Genomic DNA, 26,801 nt, shown 5'->3' on the forward strand with positions numbered 1-26,801 from the left:
TCAAGGACACCGAACAATAGACAAAACACAAATTATAAACAAATGTAAAATACAAAAGTTAAAATCAGACAGAACAATTGTAATCAAAGAGAAAAAGCAGTCTTAAACAAATGAGTTTTAAGTTTAGATTTGAAAAGTGAAAACGATTGAATATTTCTAAGCTCATAGTGAGTTCCAAAGCTGGGGAGTAGAGCAACTAAATATCATGGTGGTGGTAAGACGGACGAAGGGACAGTCAAGTGGATGGAGGAAGAGGATCTGAGGGTGCGGGAGGGAATGGCAACATGGAGGAGGTCAGACAGATATGGAGGGCTAAGGTTGTGGAGAGCCTTAAAAGTTAGAAGGAGAATTTTGAATTGAATTCGGAACTGAACTGGAAGCCAATGAAGCTGCTGCAAGACGGGAGTGATATGATGAACAGAGGGGTTCTAGTAATGATGCGGGCAGCTGAATTCTGGTGGCCTGCGCCACCACCACCTACTCAAAGCTTCATGAGGCTCTAACAATGATGGATGGATTAAAAGCCAGAAGTCTACATGACCATCATCATCAAGTCCTTCTGTGAGAACCCTAAATCCAAAGAGGACTGTTCCACTTATGTTAGGTAGAATGTCCAGAGGGGACTGGGCGGTCTCATGGTCTGGAATCCGTGCAGATTTTATTTTTTTCTCCAGCCGTCTGGAGTTTTTTGTTTTGTTTTTTCTGTCCATCCTGGCCATTGGACCTTACTCTTATTCTATGTTAATTAATGTTGATTTATTTTATTTTCTTACTATGTCTTTTATTTTTCTATTCTTCATTATGCAAAGCACTTTGAGCTACTTTTTGTATGAAAATGTGTTATATAAATAAATGTTGTTGTTGTTACGGTGGGTTGATTCCTATCCATGATGCCCACCCATCCTATGACCCTGAACAACATATGTGGATTAGAAAGTGGATGGGTGGGATATTAAGAAGGTTCAAAAGAAATTAATTAATAAGTGAACAAATTGTTTTGGATTATAGCAGCTTTAATTCCTGACTTGATGACATCTTGCCTGCTGGGCCTGAGTTGCCTCAAAATCTTGCATATTGTAATCTTTTTAGTTAGCCAATCAAAGATGTAATTTTGCTTGAGTTTTCATTGACTTGATGGTAAAAGCAGAATGCTGTGGATGTGCTCTTAATCCAGAAAATACATTTCATTTTCTGCAATATTTACTAATTGGAAGAGTTCTGACCGGTAGGACTTTTGGGACCTTATTGCACTTACTTCATTTCACAATTTCACTCTTCCTTTTTTTGTTGCCAACATTAAGGTCTTGAAACCAAGTTGAATATTAAAATGGACTCCCTACACTGTAACATTTTAAACAAGAGTGAGACAATATAAGAATTTATATTAAAAAAGAGTCTCTCTTCTAACACAGAAGGGGTTCGGCTGTCCCTCCTTGCAGACTCCACTTTTCAGACCAGGATTGTCCCAGGATGCCAGCTATCAACAAGCTCTAATGCTAAGACTTCAGTGGTTGTCTCTTGTGGGCGAATAGAGCTCATTGTAAAGTGAAAAATCATTTATATATTTACTGAGATCATTGGTACTTCATCTTAATAGTAATATTACGCTGCAGCCTGTGCCTGCATAAATCCACTGGAAGGAGCCTTTGGAAAGCTCCCCATTAGATAGGTAAGGTGCAATATAATAGATAGATAGATTCTAACCTAGAGAGAGAATTGTGAACTTGAATGGCAGGTACTCAACTGTTGCCAGATAAAAGCCCACCACCAGCTCCAAACATAATATATATATATATATATATATATATATATATATATATATATATATATATGACCAAATCATCATTATATACTTTTGAATTCAATTTTAGGGAAAATGCAATGACCAAAGAATTTGAAAAAGCAAATAAATCAACCATGAATCCATAATTGTTTAGGGTTGCTTTGTCTTCACTGCTAAAATGAAATTCAGCAGAAGTCTGATCTTGCATGCTTGGTCTACTTATGTTGAGGACTTTGTTGTGTGTCTCTCTTTGTAATGCTATCTGATATCCTGGGTGGTAGCTGAATAATTCCACAAGTCCCCAATCATCTTAATCTAAACGTAACTTTACATTCAAATGTTAAGGGTTTGAATATCACAGAGACATGTAGAGAAAAATCAGACAAATAAGTACCAGCACAGACCAAGATTGGCTGTCAGGCTCATTCCGTGAGGAAGCCAGTGCACTGTAAAGGATGCCTTCATATTGTTTTGCAAGCCACTCTTCAGCAGGAATTTCCAATTTATAATGGACACAAAGGCGTCTTCTTATTTACTGGACCCACTTTAGAGAGATGTTTCTATGTGCTCTTGATTTTGTCTACTTGCTGACTGTGACTGATATTCCAGATAGACCACAGGCTGAAAGACAAAGTTGTAGGACTTATTATTAGGAGTTAAAGATCACAGATTATTCGGTAAATTTGAACATCTTTGTCATTAACTGTATTTAGCAAGAAGATAAAGGAAGGAGGATAAAAGAAATCAAATGAATATACATGAGTACAGTAAATATACAAAAACATGCTGCATATTAGAACATTAGAACATTAGAACAATCTAGATGAGAACAGGCCATTCAGCCCAACAAAGCTCGCCAGTCCTATCCACTTGTTTCCTCCAAGAAAACATCAAGTCGAGTTTTGAAAGTCCCTAACGTCTTACTGTCTACCACACTACTTGGTAGCTTATTTCAAGTGTCTATCGTTCTTTGTGTAAAGAAAAACTTCCTGTTTGTGCAAAATTTCCCCTTAACAAGTTTCCAACTGTGTCCCGTGTTCTTGATGAGCTCATTTTAAAATACAAGTCTCGATCCACTGCACTAATTCCCTTCATAATTTTAAACACTTCAATCATGTCACCTCTTAATCTTCTTTTGCTTAAACTGTAAAGGCTCAGCTCTTTTAATCTTTCCTCATAATTCAACCCCTGTAGACCTGGAATCAGCCTAGTCGCTCTTCTCTGGACCTTTTCTAGTGCTGCTATGTCCTTTTTGTAGCCTGGAGACCAAAACTGCACACAGTACTCAAGATGAGGCCTCACCAGTGCATTATAAAGGTTGAGCATAACCTCCTTGGACTTGTACTCCACAGATCGTGCTATATAACCTAACATTCTGTTAGCCTTCTTAATGGCTTCTGAACACTGTTTGGGAAGTTGATAGCTTAGAGTCCACTATGACTCCTAAATCCTTCTCATTGGGTGTAGTCTTGATTTTCCGACCGCCCATTGTGTATTCAAACCTAATATTTTTACTTCCTATGTGTAATACTTTACATTTACTGACATTAAATTTCATCTGCCACAAATCTGCCCAAGCCTGTATGCTATCCAAGTCCTTCTGTAATGATATAACGGATTCCAAATTATCTGCTAATCCACCTATCTTGGTATCATCTGCAAACTTAACCAGCTTGTTACTTATATTCCTATCTAAATCATTTATATATATTAAAATAGCAGCGGCCCTAGCACTGACCCCTGTGGAACACCACTCTTAACATCGCCAGTTCTGATGAGGTTCCTCGCACCATCACCCTCTGCTTCCTGTGTCTGAGCCAATTCTGCACCCATCTAAAAACATCACCCTGAACTCCCACTTCTTGATGCCAAACCTGTCATGTGGCACCTTATCAAATGCTTTCTGAAAGTCCAGATAAATAATATCATAAGCTCCACTTTGATCGTATCCTTTTGTTGCCTCCTCATAGAATTCCAACATGTTAGTAAAACACGACCTCCCTCTTCTGAACCCATGCTGACTGTTCAGAATAACTCCTGTCCTTGTCATGTGTTGCTCAATCTTATCCTTAATAATTCCTTCCATTAATTTTCCTGTGATGCTTGTTGCTTACTGGCCTATAGTTGCTTGGATCTGCCCTGTCACCCTTTTTATATAATGGGATGATATTTGCCATTTTCCAGTCCTTTGGAATCTCTCCAGTGCACAGTGACTTCCTAAAAATATGTGTCAAGGGTTTATATATGTACTCACTAGCCTCCTTAAGAACACGAGGATAAATATTATCTGGGCCTGGTGATTTGTTTGATTTCATCTTATTTAATCTGAGCAGCACTTCTCCCTCTACAATTTCCAAATCCCTCAGTACCTCCTTAGTAGTTGTGTTTACCTCTGGCAGGTTATCCACTTGCTCACTTGTAAACACCTCAGAAAAATGTAAGTTTAGGGCATCTGCTATTTCATTGTCTGTATCTTTTAATTCCCTTTACTATTCCTGATGAACTTGACCTCCTCCTTAACTGTTCTTTTACTACTAAAATACTGAAAGAATCTCTTGGGGTCTTCTTTCGCCTTATCTGCTATATTCCTCTCCAACTGTCTTTTAGCCTCTCTGATATCCTTCTTAATGGTTGCCCTCATTTCTCATACGCTACGGTTCTCTTTGCAGTCATTAGTCTTATATGCCTTATACAGCAGTTTTTCCTTTGCAACTTCTTTTTAAATCTTTATTAATCCATCGTGGAGTTTTTTAGTTTCCTATTACTTCCAAATTTAGGTATGTATCTGTCCTGCATTACATGTAAAACATTTTAAACCTGTTCCACTGCTCCTCGACTGTCTCCACATTTAAAAGCTTATCCCAGTCTATCCTACTTAGACTTTGTCATCTGCTCAAAATTAGCCCTACTAAAGTTCAACTTAACAATTTTAGTCTTTGCATCTGTACTCTTACAAAATACTGAGAATTGTATTACATTATGGTCACTTGACCCTAGTGGTTCAATCACCTCTACACCCTCAATTCTATCCTGATTATTACAGAATACTAAATCCAGACAGGCTTCACCCCTTGTTGGTGCTTTAACATGCTGTGTTAAAAAACAGTCGCTGATTACTTCTAAAACTCCTGCTCTTGTGCTCCTCCATCTGTAAGGTTATCCCAGTTAATATTTGGATAATTAAAGTCCCCATGACTATAATATCCCCTGTAAACTTGCCTTTTTGATATTACTAAAAATATGTGTGTTGAAATTACTGTCTGAATTGGGTGGTCTATAACACACTCCTAAAATGAGACCTCTTTCCCTAATATTTTCCAGGCGAAGCCACATGTCCTCACTAAGATGGGCTCATCATCCAACTGAAGATGACTTACATTTAATTCCTGTTTGGCATAAACAGCAACCCCACCACCTTTTCTGTTCTGTCTATCCTTCCTATTAAATGTGTATACCTCTATGTTACACTCATCCCCATCTTTGTTATTTAGCCAGGTTTCCGTTATTGCTATAATATCATAATTATGCTCTGCTACATACAACTCCAACTCACTTACCTTATTTTTGATACTTCTAGCATTAAGGCAAGCTATTTTTACTGTGTTAATCCTTCTACATTTACGTGTTTGCTTAGAATTTACATTGCTAAGCATTTTTATTTCTACACCATTGTTTGTTCTTCCATGTATAGATCTAAACCTGGCCTGTCCTAAACTCCCTGCCCCCCATTCCCTAGTTTAAACAATCCTCAACTAGCCTACGCATACGCCTCCCCAATACATTGGTGCCCCTCCGGTTCAGATGTAACCCGTCACGGCGAACAGGTCCCATCTGTTCCAAAAGGAGTCCCAATGCCCCATAAACCTATACCCTTCTACCCTGCACCAAGATTTGAGCCACGCGTTAAGCCTTCTAATCTCCTCAATCTTACCTGGACTATATATGTATATAGTGCATATATTATATACTGTACATCAAATACAGAAATACAACAGACGTATAAATGGGAATGGGAACCCAGATGGGCTCCAGCTGCTTCCCGGCATTCCTCCGTAGCCACGCCCCAGTGTGGCGGAAGTGCCGGCTGCGCAACCGGAAGCCATCTGGGTGTCCCCTGTCGTCTTCCCCCTAGCACTTCCGGGTGTGCCGGAAGTGCTGGGCTCCCGGGATATTCAGGCACTGGGGCGCCGCCTGGCGGTGGCCACGGGTCCCTACAGGGTTGGGCTTCCAAGCCTTTACCCGAGGTCCCCAACATAACCAGGACGGACGCACCCTCACGGTCTGGAGGAGGCCCAAGCCCTCCTCCGGTCCTCCTGGGCATCCCGGCCGACCACAACATATATATATATATATATATATATATATATATATATATATATATATATATATATATATATATATATATATATATATATATATATAGTGCATCTGGAAAGTATTCACACTGCATCACTTCTTCCACATTTTGTTATGTTACAGCCTTATTTCAAAATGGGTTAAATTCATTTTTTTCCTCAGAATTCTACACACAACACCCCATAATGACATAATGAAACTTCACTTGGGTCAACTATTTTTAGATTTTTTTTGTGGGGAGTATTCAGTTCATGTTAAGGTCAAGAGTGGTTCTGTTTGACTAAAGCAGATGTCGATTATTCATTAGTGAGCTGTCATTTAACTGCATGTTCCTCAAAACAGTTCTGAGGCAATGACTGACAATATGATATTAGCAAGTAAAGTTCTACTTTTAGCCCCTATGCTGTGTACACTATCATCACTAAACTCCGCTCTCTAACTCTATTCAACTCCCTTACAAAGTTATTTATTTTAAAGTTGTGCGGTCCATTATAGCATGAGAAGGTATTTACTTTAGATATTTCTGCTGAATCACTCTGACAAATAATTAAAACAAAAATAGCCTTTTGAAATTTTAATTATTAATAATTAAAAGATTTCTGCCGTATTTCATAGCCACTGGTAACAATCACTGACATCTCAATAAAAAGAACATTTTCTAAGACTACCTACCTGGGAATTAAAGTCGTCCCTGCAGACTCCCTTGCTTGCAAAACAACACGATACGATGCAATTGATGAATTCCAGAATGTTGAAAACACCAAGTACAGCGATGATCTCTAACTGCATCTGAGAAAAGAAGAGAGAAGTGAAAGTATAATAAATCAAGGATTATTCTGGGGTGCATTCATTAACCTCCATCTTTGATAAACGTTGTGTTCCAGTCCATGATCAGACAGTAAATCAGGTTGTAATGGTTATGCAGGTAGGCGATGGGGAAAATGCTGGAGAGAAATAGTGAAGGACTGGGGCTGAGCGGTGCCCTCGGTAACAGAGCATTACATATCATGCCAGTTCAGGAGCAAGAACACCACCAGGAGGCGCCATGCCAATTCTGTCACCAACCCCCAGGTTTTTCCCTGCCATAAAGCAAAAGATCAGATCATGGTTGTGAAGTGCCCACCATTAAGTAGGCCAATAGAAGGATATTGCATTCAGTATGATTTACAAGGTGCCAGTGAGTACTTTTTTTTTAATGGGATTCTAATATTTTGTATATGTTAGTAGTCCAACAACAGTTATTTGTTTACTTCGGTATTTGGAATAAAATTTGGAAGGCCACCCCTTAATGCCTAGTCCGAAAGAAAGCATGTATCAGATTCAAAATGTTAGAACAATACAACAATATAAATGTCATTCAGCTCAACAAATCTACTTAGTTCTTCCAAAATACATCAAGTGCAGCTTTGAAGGACCCTAAAGTCCCATTGGTAGTCCGACTTGGTAGCTTGTGTCTGTGGTTCCTAATGCTTCCTAATGTTTGTGCAAAATTCACCCTTAACAGGTTTCGAGCTGTGACTCCTTGTTCTTGATGAACTCATTTTAAAATAATAGTATTGATCCAGTCGACTAATTCCTGTCATAATTTTAAACACTTCAATCGTGTCTCCTCTTATTCTCCCTTTTCTTAAACTGTAGGTTCAGCTCTTTTAATCTTTCTTCATAATTCATCCCCTGTAGCCCCGGAATCAGCCTAGTCGCTCTTCTCTGGACTTTTTCTAGTGCTACTATGTCATTTTTGTAGTCTGGAGACCAAAACTGCACACAGGACTCCAGATGAGGCCTCACCAGTGTGTCCTAAAGCTTCAGCATAACTTCTTTAGACTTGTACTCTACACATCAAGGTGCTAATATAATCTGACATTTTGTTAGCCTTCTTAATGGATTCTGAACACCATTTGGATGTTTATAGTGATGTATCCACTATGACCCCTAAATGACTTTCATACAGTATGGTGTATTTTCAGACCTTCCACTGTGTATTCAAACCTCACATTTTTGCTTCCTAGGTGTAATACCTTACATCTACTTTCATGAAATTTCATCTGGCATTGTGAAGTAGCTGTGGTGGGTTGGCACCCTGCCCAGGATTGGTTCCTGCCTTGTGCCCTGTGTTGGCTGGGATTGGCTCCAGCAGACCCCCGTGACCCTGTATTCGGATTCAGCGGGTTAGAAAATGGATGGATGGATGGATTGTGAAGTAGAGCCACAAATAGGTGGAAGTTTTATTAAGATTTACTAAGTACACCATCAATGTTGAACAATTGGCAACACCGCTTTAGTAGGTTGAAATCTTTTCAAGGACATTTAAACTGTCTAGAAATCTTCCTTCTATTTATCACCTTTTAATGCAAGGATCATTAATATCATACAAAAATCAATATCATACTATGAAGAAAAGATTCAGTTTTTACTAACCTTAATTTCATATGTGGAATATGTTTCCTTTATGTCAACCTTGGAAAACAAAATAATTTTGCAGAAGTAATGACTATACAGTATCACTTTATACATTTGTAATAATTGCATTGCACTGATAATAACTGGATTACAACATCCAGTTCCAGTTTCTAACCTGTTAAATCAGTTTAAGGCTGCAATGCCCCACTCTGTTTGGATAAACAAGACATTTCGATTCCTGCTGACTGGCTAAGCAAATTAATTGCTAATTAATTAGCATCACAGGTTGTTAACCAAAACAAGCTGTACGAAAGTCAGAAAGAAGGAGACACTCCTGTTGGTCTCCTAATGATTTACCCACTTCTTGCTCCTCTGCAGCCACTCTTCCTACAATCCTTATTTTAGCATTAGGACATAAAACTTTGAACCATGGTAAAAAAATTATCTACATAAACAGGATATCATAACACAGCTGAGCTTTGGAGTCTGGAAATCTGAGGACTGCTTCACGAGTGTCAATGGATAGGACTGTCCCCTTAATGTGATTTCCATTCGATACTGGAGAAATTCCAGATGAGGGGGTTATGGTCAGGATGACTGGAATTTTCTAGATTACATGGATGTTGAGGGCGGCACGGTGGTGCAGCTGCCTCGCAGTTAGGAGACCCGAGTTCATTTCCCGGGTCCTCCCTGCGTGGAGTTTGCATGTTCTCCTTGTGTCTGCGTGGGTTTCCTCCCACAGTCCAAAGACATGCAGGTTAGGTGGATTGGCGATTCTAAATTGGCCTTGGTGTGTTTGTGTGTGTCCTGCGGTGGGTTGGCACCTTGGCCAGGATTGGTTCCTGCCCTGTGTTGGCTGGGATTGGCTCCAGCAGATCCCTGTGTTCGGATTCAGCGGGTTAGAAAATGGATGGATGGACATGGATGTTGAGTTTGAGGACTGGGTGGTCTGGCTTGTCCAGCTCAGTATGTTGACAATAAAGTTCTCACCAAAGTGAGCCAACTGAAAGGGAATTCGAAAGATATGCAATATTTTGATTTAAGCTACAAATATCATGAGACACAAGGCATGGAGGGCATTTTATTCTTTAAGCTGCTATATAATATAATCATTCTATGAATGAGATGAGACTCTCATTGTGACACAAAGGTTTTGCCACTAAGAAAGTATTAATATAAGTCCTTATTCATGCAATTAAACTCATTGTACAAAGGAGAGCACCGATCTGTGCATGTGTGGAGTTAAAGTTCTTGCCTAAAATCATTTGAATAACAGCCAGGTTATTTATTTAAATAATATACTTACCATAAGCAATATTGAAACTGCAAATAGTAAGAAGATAAAAACTGAACAAATCACACTGATAGCTAAGAACCACTTGACCTGTGAAAAAAGAAAACAAAATGAGGTAAAAATATTGTTCTTTTCTAGAATCTCAAGCACACAATGCAGCCTCTTCATGAGCCATGGCTCTTTAGGGATTGGATGGTCAAAATGCATATTACATTTTCAAAAGCATATTTTCCATTAGGAAATCATATGACTCTGGTCTTTGATTATTCTGGAGCTTGTTTGTTCCATACATAAAAATCAGGGTATAAACCTTCCAAATAACATAAATGGATACTGTAAGGTTATAGGGGGCTGGATCTCAGCTTATCTCAGCTTCACAGCCTGTAAAGCAGAAAACAGCTCTCGACAAGGTGCCAGTCCATCACTCAGCCTACTCATACAAACTGGGTGTGTTTCCATGCGCTTTAATTCACAGAAACCGATTTTTAATAATACCTTGTATGCCCTTATTCCGTTTAAAAAAATGGGGGTATTGATCTTTGGGAAACCGGGTCAACACATGCAAGTTCAACTTTTTTTCAGCCATGTTACACCTAAGGATTGTGCACTGCATCGTGTTAGCCTGCACATGTCCACGACCTCCAGTATTTGTTTTCGGACATGCATCTAGTAGCCATGGGCAGGAAACAGTGAACGTGCCCACAAAGATAAATTTCCTGAGGGAAATACTTGGGCGATCACATCATCCCTTCTCCTGGTTGTAGTGAGTGAGAAGTTAAGCAAAATGACAGCTTTCATTGAATAAGTAGAAAGATTACAATATGCAAGCTTTCGAGACAACTCAGGCCAAATGTAGAAGGGGCCTGAGTTGCCTCGAAAGCTTGCATATTGTAATTTTTCTACTTAGCCAATAAAAGCTGTCATTTTGCTTGACTTGTCACTACATCTATAATGGCTAACACGGTACAACACCCTAGTACTTCTACAGGTTGAAATAATCTGTCTGAAAACTTAAGAAATCACTAAACTGATGTTGATGAGCTGAATGTACAGTGCTAATTGTATGGAATACAGACAGCAAAATTAACAAAACTAAAGAAAACATGCAATGACACTGCCAGCCAGCTTCCCCTGAACATGTTTGCTGCTAATCAAGTGGAATTCTCTACCACACTATTTGGTAAAGTAAAAATATTAAAATGGACTGAAGAATGAAACTCTCAGCGAAAACCCATGAAAGACTTCTAGCCATTGAAAATGCCCCCTAGTGGTCATCCAGTGATCTTGACAAGTTTTATAAAGACAGAGGTTGGGGTTTATTTATTTATTTTATCTTATATGTTGTTGCTGACTTAAATGGGCCCTTATCCTAAAGTACCACTCAGCTCACCCAACATAAGACAATTTTGAAATGTACTTACAATGCAGGTTTTTCGAAAAAAAGAGGAACAAACTCCCAGTATTCCGCTTAAAATGCTCTAAAAAAAAAAAAACATAAATATGCATCAAATGTGTTTATTGTCATGTGTGAAAAGCAGGTTGAAGAGACCCTGGAGAGGTGGAGATATGTTCTAGAGAGGAGAGGAATGAAGGTCAGTACATCAGAATACATGTGTGTGAATGAGAGGGAGCTCAGTGGAATGATGAGGGTCAAGGGAGTAGAGCTGGTGAAGGTAGAGGAGTTTAAATACTTGGGATGAACAGTACAGAGTAATGGGGATTGTGGAAGAAAAGTGAAAAGGAGATTGTAGGCAGGGTGGAGTGGGTGGAGAAGAGTGTCAGGAGTGATTTATGACAGAATGGGTATCAGCAAGAGTGAAAGGGAAAGTCTAGAGGACGCTAGTGTGACCAGCTCTGTTATATGGGTTGGAGACGGTGGCACAGGAGACAGAGCTGGAGATGTCAGAGTTTAAGATGCTAAGATTTGCATTGGGTGTGACGAGGATGGACAGGATTAGAAATGAGGACATTAGAGGGTCAGCTCAACTTGGACGGCTGGGAGACAAAGTCAGAGAGTGAGAATGCATTGGTTTGGACATCTGAAGAGGAGAGATGCTGGGTATATTGGGAGAAGGATATTAAGGATAGAGCTGCCAGGGAAGAGGAGAAGAGGATGGCCTAAGAGAAGGTTTATGGATGTGGTGAGAGAGGACATTTAAAGTAGTAAATGACAAATGTAATAGGGGTAACAGAATAAGATGACAAGATGACAGAAATATATGGAAGAAGATGACAACCATCCATCCATCCATTTTCTAACCCGCTGAATCCAAATACAGGGTCACGGCACAATGTCCTTGTATCTGGAGCCAATCCCAGCCAACACAGGGCAGGAACTAATCCTGGGCAGGGTGCCAACCCACCGCAGGACTAGATTACTGTAACACAAACACACCCACACACCAAGCACACACTAGGGCCAATTTTAGGCTCGCCAATCCACCTAACCTGCATGTCTTTGAATTGTGGTGGTGAGGCTGCCTTCTGCTGTTATGCACCTAAAATCTGGAATAGCCTGCCAATAGGAAACCCACTTTAAAACACTGCTGAAAACACATTACTTTAACATGGCCTTTCTATAAATTCAATTTAACTTAATTTAACTTAATCCTGATACTCTGTATGGAGAACATGCAAACTAAATCCAAAGAGGACGTTTCATTTATGTTAGGTAGAATGCCCAGGACAGATTTTATTTTTTCTCCAGCCGTCTGGAGTTTTTGTTTTTCTGTCCCCTGGCCATTGAACCTTACTCTTATTCGATGGTTTACTAACTGCATGCAGGTAATAGCAGCACAGCCGCTACCACCACGCAGACACGGGAGAACATGCAAACTCCACGCAGGGAGGACCCGGAAGCGAACCCGGTTTACGGCAGCGCTACCACTGCGCCACTGTGCCGCCCCGAAGATGACAACCAAAGGTTAGAATTGATTGTATGTAATTAGCGCAAGCATATTGGGTTTTTCTATACTTGTGATCTGATCTTTATGATCGTTCTGCATTAACCCTTTCAGCCCTGACATCCTATCACGAGTACATATATATATATATATATAGACTGGAGAGAGGCAGCAGTTGTTTTGGGTGGCTGACAGGTGGCATACAGTCCGTGAAACACAGAAATGAAAGTGGATGCTTCTGGACTGTGTGCACCACATAGAAAATAGCTCCACTTTCAATTTTATTTCCTCAAGAAGATTGAAGTGTTTGTCAGCTATTGTATAATAATAGTGATTTTTTTTTTCATTTTTGAGCTTCGTAGACAACCAAAGGGAGACTAACTCACAAATTAATTTTTCCCATAAAAATAGAAAATTCAGGGCTGGAAGGGTTAATACAGAATTCCAGATCATTCCAAAGTGACTGCATAGTTTTATTGTTTTATTGCCACTGTATAAAAACTTAAGTGCTAGGATTTTTTTTTCTGTTTTTTAATGTGTCTTGGATTTGGTTGTCTGATTCTTTTTCTGTCTTTCTGGTGTTCAGACCTCTGCCTGTTTTCTAGATTTCTGATTTCTGCATGTTCCTTCGTTCATATCACCTCCTGGTCGGTCAGTCATTGTTGTGCTGCCTCATCTCCTGGTCATATCCTTTAAATTTTATTCCCTTGGATACCAACTCTCTCTCCGTAACAGAGATGAGAAGGTAGAAGGGGTACCTTTGACAATGAGTTGGTGGGCTAAGCACACTGCCATGACAGACAGGGTTAGAGAACTACACGTCCCGGCAGCAGGTTATTTTGTCTCCTGAAAATCTAAGATTTTGAATAAACATCATGATTAAATATGTTTCTACTTTTCTTACAGCAAACAGACATCCATACTTTAAATTTAGTGCATTCTGCATAGTAAATTTGAAATTCTGTAAATTCTATATTTTAATTGTACTTACCAGAACATAAGAAGGAATGAAGAAGATGAAAATCATATCATGAGAAATACAAAAATATAGGAAAGTTAAACTTAGAAATCCAAAAGTAATGTGAATAACCTGAAATGAAGAAAAATATTTTTGTACCCATTTAAGGAGAATATAGCATACTTTTTTCTTTTTTTGTCAATACTGTACAATATCTTTTTTCTCCTAAATTAACACAGTTTAATAATAATGATTCTTGATATAGCGTTTTTCTCGCTACTCAAAGAGCTTTGCATAGTGAGCAGGTAGTAACTTCAACCACCAATAATCTGCAGCCTCCACCTTGATGATGTAATGGCAGCCATTTGTGTGCCAGTATTCTCACTTCATATTAGCTGTTAGCTGGTAAACGGGTGACAGAGACAGGTAGCCAGTTAGAGAAGATGAATGACCAGACTATGATGGACAACTTAGCCAGGACATTGGGATACATATTACTGTTTACAAAGGATGCCCATGCGAAGGACGGCACCATTCTTACTGCACAGTGTCCCTGTCATTGCACTGGGGCATTGGGATCCACACTCAGATCACAGGGTAAGCGCCTACTACTGGTTCTATCAGTAGTAACCCAGGCTTTTCATCTTTAAAGTTTATGTTCACAAAACACATTTTTGGAGATTTTGCAAGATAAATGTCAGTGAGTCAGCCATTCTCTAACCCACTAGATAAATGCACCCTTATTAATATTTGAGAATTTCTTTTTCCATTCACCAAGACCCATTTGCAGATTCAAACATAATTTTACTGTCTCCTATCCTGTTTGTGATTTCCATGGACAGGATATGAAGGTGCAGCAAGGGGATGGGGTCCAGTTCAGTGGCCTTAGACTTGCGTCACTGCTTTTTGGAAATGACGAGGTCCTGTTGGCTTTATGGAGCGGTGAACTTCAGCACACATTGGAACGGTGACGAACGAGTGTGAAGCAGCAAGAATGCAGATGAGCACCTTTAAATCTGAGGCCAAGGTCCTCAGTGGGAAAAAGGTGGAGATGGGAGATGACTTACTTGGGGTCTTGTTCACGAGTGAGGAGGAAGGAGGTTGTAAGATGGATTGAGGCGGGATCTGTAGTGGTGAAGAAGGAGCGGCGTCAGAAGGAGAAGCTCTCAATTTACCACTCAATCTATGTCACCACCTTCAGCTATGGTCTTGTGATTTGGGTAATGACCAAAAGGACCAGATCGTAGGTAAAAGTGGCCAAAATGAGCTGTCTCTGCAGGGTGGCTGGGCTCTCCCTTAGAGACAGGTTGAGAAGTGCAGACATCCAGGAGAGGCTTGGAGTAGAGCTGTTGACCCTGCACATCAAGTGGCGCCAAGATAAGTGGTTTGGGCATCGTATACAGATGGCTACCTGTGGATATTTTACAGACACAATCAGCTAGTGGGAGACCCTGGAGAAGATCCAGTACTCTCTAGGAGGATTATATCTCCCAGATCGCCTGGCAACACCTAGGAATCCCAAAATATGAACTGGCAAGTGTGGCTGGGAAAAGGGAAGCATGGGCATCACTGATAATATTTTGGTGGAAAATAAATGCATGAATGAGCATAACTTTACACTCAGTACTTTCTCTATCACTTATACTTTAAGTTATATACAGTCATATGAAACAGTTTGTGAACCCCTCTCAGCCTGCATAATAATTGACTCTACTTTCAACTAAAAAGATAACAGTGGTATGTCTTTCATTTCTTAGTAACATCTGAGTTTTGCGGTGTTTTCCGAACAAAGATTTTTAGTGAAGCAGTATTTAGTTGTATGGAATTAAATCAAATGTGAAAAACTAGCTGTGCAAAAATTTGGGTCCCCCTGTAATTTTGCTGATTTGAATGCCTGTAACTGCTCAATCCTGATTACTTGCATCACCAAATTGGTTGGATGAGCTCATTAAGCCTTAAACTTCATAGACAGGAGTGTCCAATCATGAGTGATAAAAAGGTATTTAAGGTGGTCAATTGCAAGTTGTGCTTCCTTCCCTTTGACTCTCCTCTGAAGAGTGACAGACAGCATGGGATCCTCAAAGCAACTCTGCAAAAGATCTGAAAACAAAGATTGTTCAGTCTCCTGGTTTAGGGCAAGGCTACAAAAAGCCATCTTAGAGGTTTAAACTGTCAGTTTCAACTGTAAGGAATGGAATCAGGAAATGGAAGGCCACAGGCACAGTAACTGTTAAACCAACCCAGCAGGTCTGGCAGGCCAAGAAAAATCCAGGAGTGGCATATGCAGAGGATTGTGAGAATGGTTACAGACAACACACAGATCACCTCTAAAGACCTGCAAGAACATCTCGCTGCAGATGGTGTATCTGTACATCGTTCTACAATTCAACGCAATTTGCACAAAGAACATCTGTATGGCAGGGTGATAGGAAAGAAGCATTTTCTGCACTCACGCTACAAACAGAGTCACTTGTTGTATGCCAATGCTCATTTAGACAAGCCAGATTCATTTTGGAACAAAGTGCTTTGGACTGGTGAGACAAAAATGGAGTTATTTGGTCATAACAAAAAGCGCTTTGTATGGCGGAAGAAGAACACCGCATTCCAAGACAAACACCTGCTACCTGCTGTCAAATTTGGTGGAGGTCCCATAATGCTGTGGGGCTGTGTGGCTAGTTCAGGGACTGGGGCCCTTGTTAAAGTCGAGCATCGGATGAATTCAACCCAATATCAACAAATTCTTCTTCAATGTTCAAGTATCAGTCACAAAGTTGAAGTTACGCAGGGGTTGGATATTCCAACAAGACAATGACTGAAAAAACAGTTTGAAATCTACAAAGGCATTCATGCAGAGGGAGAAGTACAATGTTCTGGAATGGCCGTCACAGTCCCCTGACTTGAATATCATCAACAATCTATGGGATGATTTGAAGCAGGCTGTCCATGCTTAGTAGCCATCAAATTGAACTGAACTGGAGAGATCTTGTATGGAAGAATGGTCAAAAATACCTCCATCCAGAATCCAGACACTCATCAAAGGCTATAGAAGGCGTCTAGAGGCTGTTATATTTACAAAAGGAGGCTCAACTAAGTATTGATGTCATATCTCTGTTGGGGTGCCCAGATTTATGTTATGATGCATATTTCATATTTTCTGTTACTCCAATAAACTTAATGTCACTGCTGAAATACTACTGTTTCCATAAGGCATGTCAGATATTAAAAGGAAGTTGCTACTTTGAAAGCTCAGCCAATGATAAACAAAAATCCAAAGAATTAAGAGGGATTCCCAAACTTTTTCATATGACTGACTGTATACCATAATCCAGAAGAGCACATTTTAGATTACTTTAAACATGAGTGTTTTGAAGAGAAATATAAAAATAAGAATAAGTAAATGGTGTTCTGTACTTTACACAGCAATTTAATTTTAAACAAATTACGCTTCTACATGTCTATAAAATAAATAAAACAACATTTCTAAGAAAATAAACTAAACAAAGCACACAGCAGTCCTAATGACTTTCAACTTGCAGTTATTCTACATTTGTATCAAAAGGGGCCCACCATCAATGGCAAAGCAAGTTGTCCTCTCCTCCACTGGAATGAGGTTTAAAGTTATGGAAGCAGACTTACAGAAACAGAATGACTTTCTGAACGCTTTGAAATCACGTCCAATTTTTTAACCTCTGTCTCCTGACTCAGCGGTGTGAGAAAAGCCCCAGGTGTGACATACCGTTTGATGCGTCTTGATGTCTAGTTACGCAAGATGTTAAGCTTTTTGGCCTTCTAGAGCTGACAAACCTCCCATTTTATTGTTTTTGCACTATAACTGATGAAATATCAATCTTTTATTTCAATGATAATTTTTTATTTCATGTTCTCAAATATTAAAATGTTTAAAGTTTTGAAAATCTTCTCAAGAAGGTTAACTCCAATGAGCACCATTGGTTCATATCTTGAGGTCCTGAATATTTTGAGTATCTTACTGGATGTGCAGTTAGGAGAGATGAAAGACCCTGCTTTTCAGGAGTTGATATTGGGTTCAGAAGGTATGGCCAGTGTGGTGGGCGGCTGGGGGCTGTGCCCAGCCGGGACGCCAAGAAGGACAGGGAGAGGGACTATGCCTCCCCCGGACCACGAGAGGGCAGCCGCCCTGGTTTGTATGGGGACCACGGGGATTGAGCATGGAAGCTCAACCCTACAGGAGCCCGTGGCCACCACCAGAGGGTGCCCTGAAGACTGTGAAGCCCTGGACGTCAGCACAGTATTTCCCGGGATACCCGGAGTGCTTCCGGTGCTTATGCGGCACTTCTGCCACACCAGGAAGTGCCACAGGAAGCTCATTGAGAGGTACCTGGAGTATGTCTGGGTGGGGATAAAAGGGGCCGCCTACCTCTAGTCGTCAGCTGAAGAGGATGAAGCTCGGAGGAGAGGAGTGGAGGCGGTGAAGAAAGGACAGGATTTGGAGAGGCCTGGACTGAGGGTGTGTGGTGCAGGGGTGTGTGCGGGACTGGTTATTGTAAATATGGTAAATAAACGTGTTGTGGTGTTTGAACCATCAGTGTCTGCCTGTCTGTGCCGAGGCTGGTCTCCACACCAGCTAGACAAAAAAAGGCCACATCTTGGTTCCTAGCAAAGACCACACTTTGAGGATGCAGATAAAGTGCCGTGTTGCTATCACCAATTCATATTAAACTTGGTTTTAATATTAAGTCCTACTTAAACGATGGAGTCTGTTTCATGGATGTGTGCTGAAAGTGTCCAGGGGTTGTCTGAGGCCAAAATAAAAGGATATTTTTCTCGTATCTGATATTAGAAAACTGATTTCTGCTGTGTAATGAGTGACTTGGAACAAGGGGTTTGAGTATCATTCAAAGAAGTTATTTTAGTTAACAGCCAAAGATCTAAATTGTAAAGAAATTGTAAACATTTTTTACAAAAGATTAAGGGATTGGGTTGCTGCCCGAGTCTGAAAATTTACTTGTTGGATTCGCATTTGGAATTTTTTTTTTTCCTTGAAAATTTTGGTGGTGGTGAGTTTAAAGCAAGGTGAAGGATTCCATCAGGAAAACAAAGACATGGAATGAAGGGAACGATGGGATGGTAGTATGAAGGTGGCTACTGCAGGGGGATTCATAGGGACATACTGGAAAAAGTGGACAAATAACGGGCCACCAAATGAGAAAACTAGTTAAATATTAACCCTTTAAACTCGGCTTCAATTCTGTCCATTTGCTGCTACATCGATTTAACTGCCTACAACTTCATCATCTTTCACTCAGTATTCAGAAGACGGAGATCTTATTGTCTTGTACACCTATATTACAGCAGAATATGTCAGTTAGTCATTGTCCAATCCACTATATCCTAACTACAGGGTCACAGGGGTCTGCTGGAGCCAATCTCAGCCCACACATACACACACCAAGGACAATTTAGGATCAGCAATGCAGGGAGGAATCCCACACAGACACGGGGAGAACATGCAAACTCCACACCCGGGAAGTGAACCCAGGTCTCCTAACTGCCACTGCGCCACCATGCTGCCTGCAGAATATATTGCAAGATTTATTATTTTTTGTTTTTCTCAGAAAATGCACTTTGAACGCTAGACTTATCTCCCTGGGTGTTAGAGTAAGCTTCCAAACGCTATATAAGTGTCAGAGAATGTATCAGGAATAACCAGAAAACAAATAAAAAAAATACATTATGAAATATCTACAAGTATCCTGTCTAGTTTTACCGTTTTGAAACAGTACAAAAACTGGATTCTTTTCTCTGTTTTTCTTGTTTTCAGATGACTATCCATAGCATACATGTAACTGAAGCCCCCTGGACTACAGTATGTATCATTTTAAAGGTTAGGGGTAGGGTTATTTCATTGGAATATGCAATTGGTAAAGAAATTATGCTATGTATCCAAATTATACTATCAATAGTTGCAAATTAAAAAACATCTTTACAAAAAGAAAACATACAGTATAAGGGGTGGGGGTTAGGGGCAGGTGTTGCTGTGATACAGTAGTCTGGCCATTTTTGAAGTAAGATAGAAAAATATTTTTAAACAAGCTTGCATTTTCCACAATAGAAGTAAAATCCTGCAGTACCTCTTTATATTCCCTGCTCTGTGCCCCAATAAATGCAAGTTATCGGCAATACACTAATAACCCAATTGCGCTCCACTCACTTAGAATCTGGAACCAATTTAGAAAGCATTTTAAGATGGAGAAGCTTCTATCTGTGGCACCTCTGCAAGAGAACCACCTCTTTCAACCTTCACAGACATATGCAGTTTTTAATATCTGGAAAAAATTTGGGATTAACTTGCTTAGAGATCTTTATATAGACAACATCTTTGCATCCTATGAACAATTATATTCCAAATTTAACATTCCAGCTCCACATTTCTTTCACTATCTTCAAATTAGTAACTTTGTTAAACAGAACCTGCCCGATTTTCCACACCTTGCATTCTCGACCATGCTGGAAAAAATATTGTTCAATTTCCAGAACTCAGACACCATCTCTGCTATACTGTATATAAAATTATTTTACAGTCCTTCCCTTTCAAAGTTTCAATAGGACACTGGGAAAAAAGATCTCTTAATCAGTATATCAGAAAAGGAGTGGAAAATAGCAATGCAGATTCACTTCAGCTCCATATGCGCAAAGCATACAATTATTCAACTCAAAATTATATATCGAGCACATCTGTCTTGCCTAAAACTCTCCAAAATGTTTCCAGGATGAGATCCAACCGGCGAACGTTGCAATCAAGTCCCAGCCTCACTGGGTCACATGTTTTGGTCCTGCACCAAATTATCATCATTCTGGACCAAAATTTTTAATTACCTCTCAGACAGCCTTGGTGTCCCAATCCCTCCTAACCCATTGACAGCTGTGTTTGGGGTTCTTCCAGACGGGTTTAAAGTGGAGAAGGACAAACAAATTGTGATTGCATTCACTACACTTTTGGCACGCAGACTTATTTTGCTAAACTGGAAGAATCCTAACTCTCCTCTTTGGGAAACCGATGTTTTATACTATTTGAAATTGGAAAAAAATCAAATACTCAGTTAGAGGATCAGTACAGATTTTTTCAAAACATGGCAGGATTAAATCAGTAATATTTTAAAATAAGCTCTTAAAGCACAGAGGAACCAATTATTTCTGCATTTCTTTTTCTTCTCCATTCATCTCTATTGGCTTATCAAACTCATCACTTTAGGTATGTTTACAAGCCTTAAGTTTTAGCCCATTGGCCTTGCTCTCTCTCTCAGGGGTGGGGGTCGACTTGTTCTCAATCCTACTTTTTGTAAAAATTGATTGATTTGTATGGAATGATTACAATAAAATTAATAAAAATATATATATATATAAAAAAGCTTGCATTTTAATAGCAACACACTCTACTTTGATTATAAGAATTAGGAAATGAAGGATTTGTTTTCAGTTTTTTAAAAAAATGCATTAATATTCAGTCCCGCTGGTGGGTCCGAGTTCAAAGAGTTAAATCAAAAATTGATTTCATGGTGTTAAGTTAATTAGCGACTCTATATTGGTGCAAACTGTATGAGTGCGCGTGCTTTGTCCTTCATGAGGTGAGCTCAAAAATGACTGAATGCAATATTAAAATTTACTAGGGTGGCACAATGGTTCATGCTACTGCCTGGCACACACACTGTTCCCTATAATCCTTATATGTATGGAATAGAAATGTTCTATCCATGCCTGAATGATTCTTTTCATCTCACCTCCCCAAAGTTGCGTGTGTTTGATCGATTGCCGATTTCAAATTGAATGTCTGAGTGCAAAGCAACTTTTTCATGGGCTGGCATCTTGCCCAATATTGTTCCATACTTTGTGCGCAGTGATGTTAAATTAGCTCTGGGTCTCTAAAGAAATAAACGACTTAGAAATTGTAAAATACAACCTTTAAAAAATTGAAGTTTCTTCACTTTTAATTGTTTCCACCAGAGGGAGGTAATGTTTTTCTCTTATTTTTCCCTGAAATTAAGCCTTCAGGTTATCTTTTCACCCACAAAGTTATCCTCTTAGCCTTTTTAGTTTGCTCCAATTTGGGTATCTTATCCACCATTCCCAGTTTATAATTCCTAAACCAAGTCTGACTGAATTTCCAGCGGGAGATCACCATTTTGACCTTCATAACAACACTTCTTACGTATTCTCTTTCATATTCTGTCTGGGTGTGATGCGACGCAGTTGCTAATTTAAAATATTCATATCTTAAGTGACTGAATTCTTCTAGAGCTAACATTAGTTTCCATGGTGTCATTTCCAAGGGGTGGCATGGTGGCACAGTGGTAGCACTGCTGCCTCGCAGTTAGGAGACCCGGGTTCGCTTCCCGGGTCCTCCCTGTGTGGAGTTTGCATGTTGCCCGCGTGGGTTTCCTCCCACAGTCCAAAGACATGCATGTTAGGTTCACTGGCGATTCTAAATTTTAACTTAATCCTGATACTCTGTATGTTCAATTCATCATAATAACTATTCATAGTGGCTCCAAAATCCGTACTGACCCCTACTTTCTCTTCTGTTTCTTTTTCCGGTTTCTTTGTGGTGGCGGCCTGCACCACCACCACCTACTCAAAGCATCATGATGCTCCAACAATGATGGACTGAAAGCCAGAAGTCTACGTGACCATCATCATCAGGTCCTTCCATGAAAACCCTAAATACAAAGAGGACTGTTTCATTTATGTTAGGTAGATTGCCCAGAGGGGACTGGGTGGTCTCGTGGTCTGGAACCCCTACAGATTTTATTTTTTTCTCCAGCCCTTGGAGTTTTTTTTTTGTTTTTTCTGTCCATCCTGGCCATCGGACCTTACTTATTCTATGTTAATTAATGTTGACTTATGTTTATTTTTTATTGTGTCTTCTATTTCTCTATTCATTTTGTAAAGCACTTTGAGCTACATTTTTTTGTATGAATATGTGCTATATAAATAAATGTTGATTGATTGATTGATAAATTGTCGTGTGTGTGTGTGTGCCCTGTGGTGGGATGGCTGGTGCCCTGCCCGGGGTTTTTTTCCTGACTTGCGCCCTGTGTTGGCTGGGGTTGGATGTGGCAGACCCCCGTGACCCTGTAGTTAGGATGGATAATTTCCAAGACGTTATACTGGGTATCCAAATTACATGATACAATAGCTGCAAGATTCAAAAATGTCTTTACAAGGAAAGAAAAATAAAACTCTAAAATATAGAAAGTGGAAACCATAGAATGTGAAATGCAGTGTAATTTGAAAGCTTAAATACCCCCTCATTTAATACAGTCTGTCTGTCCAATAGTATAGGAAAATAAACTCTTAAAATTGGTAATCTCCACGCACTAGAAAAATATTACAAGCACATGAGATAAGTAGACACTATATATTGCTAAGCATAAAGATATAAGAGTTAGTTTTTATTGCCCTGTATAAGCTAGAAACCATTAATATTTCATAAGCCAAAGGTTAGACGTGCAGGAGATGTGGAAAGAGAGGGAATGTGAACTCTTTGGCTGTAAATAATGGAAGCAAGCACTGAGCTAGTATGGAGTACAGGTAGGCAGACATGATGGACGGACAGGGGTTTGAAATCCCCTCAGCTGAGAAATAATGGTGGAATTAATTAGGGGCAGAACTAGAGCAGGGGAATGTTAGGAATCAGATGAGGATGGAAAATGACTTGTGTGATAAGAACTGTAATAAATGTAAGAGTTGCCCTTGGCTGCTCCCTCATTCCATCTGAAAAGAGTCTGCATGTGTGCCATACAATAAATCGTGATTCTGTTGCCGGTCCTGAGACTCCGAGTGCCTTCTTGGGGGTTGAAGGTGCCCGTGCCAGCCTACTTCAACATTAGTGCATAATTGAATCAGGACATTGAAGAAAGACATGGGAGATGGGCTTGGAGGCAGGGGTTTCTGTGATGATTCAATTCTGCCATTGTTGAGGGAAGAAGGAAAAGCATTGCAATGTGGTATCGGGGTATGCAATAAGGCCATTTTAATGGTAAAATATTGTACTTTAATTATAGCAATGAGGAAACTCATGATTTTTACATTATTGTTTGGTACATAACAATGGGGCTGAGTTTAAAGGATTAAAAAATGAATATGTATTGTTATTGTTTTTATATACTAAAGTTAAAAAATATTGATTTTGGAAGAATATTATAAACATGAATACATTTCTTACATTTTAATTCAATTTCAATTACCTGGTTAAGTCCCACATTCACTTTATGACTATTCCTTTGCTTTGCCCACCCACCCAACACACACTTTGTTGTGTCATTTCCTGGTCCTTTTAAAATTGGCAGGACAAGCGAAGCTTACAAGAATACAAACCGATACAAAATATAAAGAAACTCTCTGACAGATATAATTAAACACAAATGCCAAGATAGCATAAAATTCTCAAGCCCACCTAATTGAATCCAGTTTAGAACCAGCAGTTAAACTGACACCTGTCTCTGCAAGGTGAGAATTTGAGATTTTAATATACATTAATACATGACACCTACATTCTAGGGGACTTAAGAAAAATGGAAATACCTTTAATAAATGGCATCCTGTCTATTATATATTACTAGGGGGCTTCACCCCGTGCTTGCTTTGCTCGCCAACTCCCCTGCCTACACTATGCACCAGGCACTTCACGTCTCTGCTGCTCGTGTATGTGGATTTCACTTTCACCCAACAACAAAACTTTTAATTCCCGTGGATGGGCCTCTTCATTGGGAAGATACACTACTTTTCCCTACAAGTCTCTGGCTTAAAGGTTAAAGCCAAACAATATCTATGTACTTCTGTCATATCACCCATGTCCATATATTCAATCTCTTTTCGCTATTACCTTTAATCAATATTGCATTGAATTTTGATTCCGTGTTTGGAATTACATCGTGACAACGCAACGTATAACTGTCTGTTTCTTTCTCTCTACACGAACTGCATCTGACAATAGCAGTCACACAAATGACAAATGACTGAACCGTGTGAGTGGTTGTAAATGTTTTAGATGTGTGCAGGACTTTTCCAAATATCTTTGCATAAAATCTTGTCTACAGGGCTTGAAATTTTCTCTCGCGGGATTTCACTTTCACCAAACAACAAATCTAATTCTCGCAGATACGCCTCTTCATTGGGAAGAAACACTACTTTTCCCAGATGGCAAAACCAATTAGATGATCTACAAGTCTCTGACTTAAAGTTTAAAGCCAAGCAATATCTATGTACTTCTGTCATATCACCTACAGTATGTCCATATATTCAATCTCTTTTCGCTACTACCTTTAATCAATATTGCATTGAATTTTGATTCCGTGTTTGGAATTACATCGTGACAACACAACGTATAACTGCCAGTGAGTGAATATCGTTTCTTTCTCTCTACAAGAAATGTGTCCTACAATAGCATTCACACAACTGAGAAATAATTGAACCGTGTGTGTGGTTGTAAATGTTTTAGAGGTGGGCAGGACTTTTCCAAATTTCTATACATAAAGTCTTGTCTAGCGGTGCTTGAAATTTTCACCAAACAACAAATCTTTTAATTCTCACAGATACGCCTCTTCATTGGGAAGAAACACTAATTTTTCCCGATGACAACACCAATTAGACGATTTACAAGTCTCATACTTAAAGTTTAAATCCAAACAATATATTCATTCTCTTTTCACTTTTCCATTATTTCACTGAGTAAAAACTTCCATCTGCGGTGGGCTGGCGCCCTGCCCGGAGTTTTTCCTGCCTTGAGCCCTGTATTTGGTGGGATTGGCTCCAGCAGACCCCCTGTGACCCTGTAGTTAGGATATAGCAGGTTGGATAATGGAGGAAGGAATAATTTCCATTTGTTTGTGCTAATGCAATCTTTACTATCATTTTTTTGAGACTTTTAAATTTTCGTACTTCCATTATCTCTAACCTGCTCGGCATGTGTATCGCTACAACGTTTTTGAATTCTTTACGATGTTCTACTTTGTCATCTACTCTTTGTCTTTTATTCCCAGCGCCGGGCGTGGATAAATCTCGTCTTGCAGAGATGTGAAAGTGTCTCTCTAAGAAAGTCACGTCTTGTCTATCTTCCCAAGATTTTTTTATTATAATAGAGAGATGGGGTCTCTTGAAGTCTTACGTGATCCCATAATTACATGTCTACCAGCAGTGCCTGTAAGAGGTACATGGGATGAGGACACTGTAGCCCACACCTGCAGAGTCAGCAGACCACACTGTAGTAGATACAGCTAATGTAGGAACGGGGGAGACTTACCCCCAAAATGCGCGGTCTTCCTTCCTGAAACAGATGATAGCGATCTTTATGATAAATAGTAAAAGTCGTAGGCAAGTCTTCCTTTGTAAGCTCAGAATTTGACAGCAGGACTGTAATTATGTGTTCAGCTTTATTGTTGGCTTGTTTCATTGTTTGAATATCGCAAGTGCTGTGGAAATAAAAAAAAATATATAATAGTTATTTCCATGTAAATATACCATATCACTGTATAACTTTAATCGGCACAATGCAAAAAAAGAGAAATCACTGAAAATTGATTGTCTTCATTAACACAATCAGCAGATATTACTTGTGCTCTAAAGGGTGATATTCTATTTTAAGCTACTTAATTTTAAAGAACGATGTGCTGTTCATTTTTTACAGTTTTCATTTACAAAAAGCTTCTACCTTTAAAAACCAAATAATTAGTACGATGTACACCAGTCAAGTCTTCTTACCTCCTCCAGGAAACCACCCAGCTGCTCACTTCAGAGATGTGTTCTAATTTTTTATATCAGCAAGTGGGCAAGGCAAGGGGTGGATCGTGGAACTGCAGCATAAAAGAAAGGGAGTATTAGCTGTGGAGTAAGAAAACTCCTCCTATAGTTTGAGTGCTTTCACTGAAAGTGGTCGATTTGTTTAAGGCCTACACTATGGCGTGAGCAGTGAGGCACAAGGAACTGGAAGTCTCATCAGGTGCACTTTCACCAAAGAGGGCCAAGGGGAATATGACCTGAACTGGTCAACTTAACTCAACGGTCAGTGAACTGCAACACAAAAGGCACATTTCCATTTTCTTTGTGTTCCATAATGCCTCAAAGGTTACCAAA

The 26,801-nt window shown here is 39.6% G+C and overlaps 1 protein-coding gene across 4 annotated transcripts; it reads right to left on the reverse strand.

Moving 5' to 3' along the window:
* Positions 1–1,817: 1,817 nt before the first annotated feature.
* LOC120536778 lies at positions 1,818–26,521 on the reverse strand. 4 transcript variants are annotated; one of them, XM_039765260.1, is made up of 8 exons: positions 26,430–26,521; positions 25,972–26,140; positions 13,728–13,826; positions 11,255–11,311; positions 9,846–9,923; positions 8,558–8,596; positions 6,812–6,928; positions 1,818–2,404 (listed from the first exon to the last, which is right to left on the reverse strand). In XM_039765260.1, the coding sequence occupies exons 2-8, from the start codon at positions 26,119–26,121 to the stop codon at positions 2,330–2,332; spliced, it is 615 nt and encodes a 204-aa protein (XP_039621194.1). In that variant the 5' UTR covers positions 26,122–26,140; positions 26,430–26,521; the 3' UTR covers positions 1,818–2,329. The 4 variants fall into 4 exon arrangements, with proteins under 4 accessions (XP_039621194.1, XP_039621193.1, XP_039621197.1 ...); XM_039765259.1 differs by having other exon boundaries at positions 26,380–26,443; XM_039765263.1 differs by lacking the exon at positions 13,728–13,826 and having other exon boundaries at positions 26,380–26,443.
* Between the last annotated feature and the right edge of the window lie 280 nt (positions 26,522–26,801).

Source organism: Polypterus senegalus, chromosome 10, assembly GCF_016835505.1.
Source record: "Polypterus senegalus isolate Bchr_013 chromosome 10, ASM1683550v1, whole genome shotgun sequence".
NCBI lineage: Eukaryota > Metazoa > Chordata > Cladistia > Polypteriformes > Polypteridae > Polypterus > Polypterus senegalus.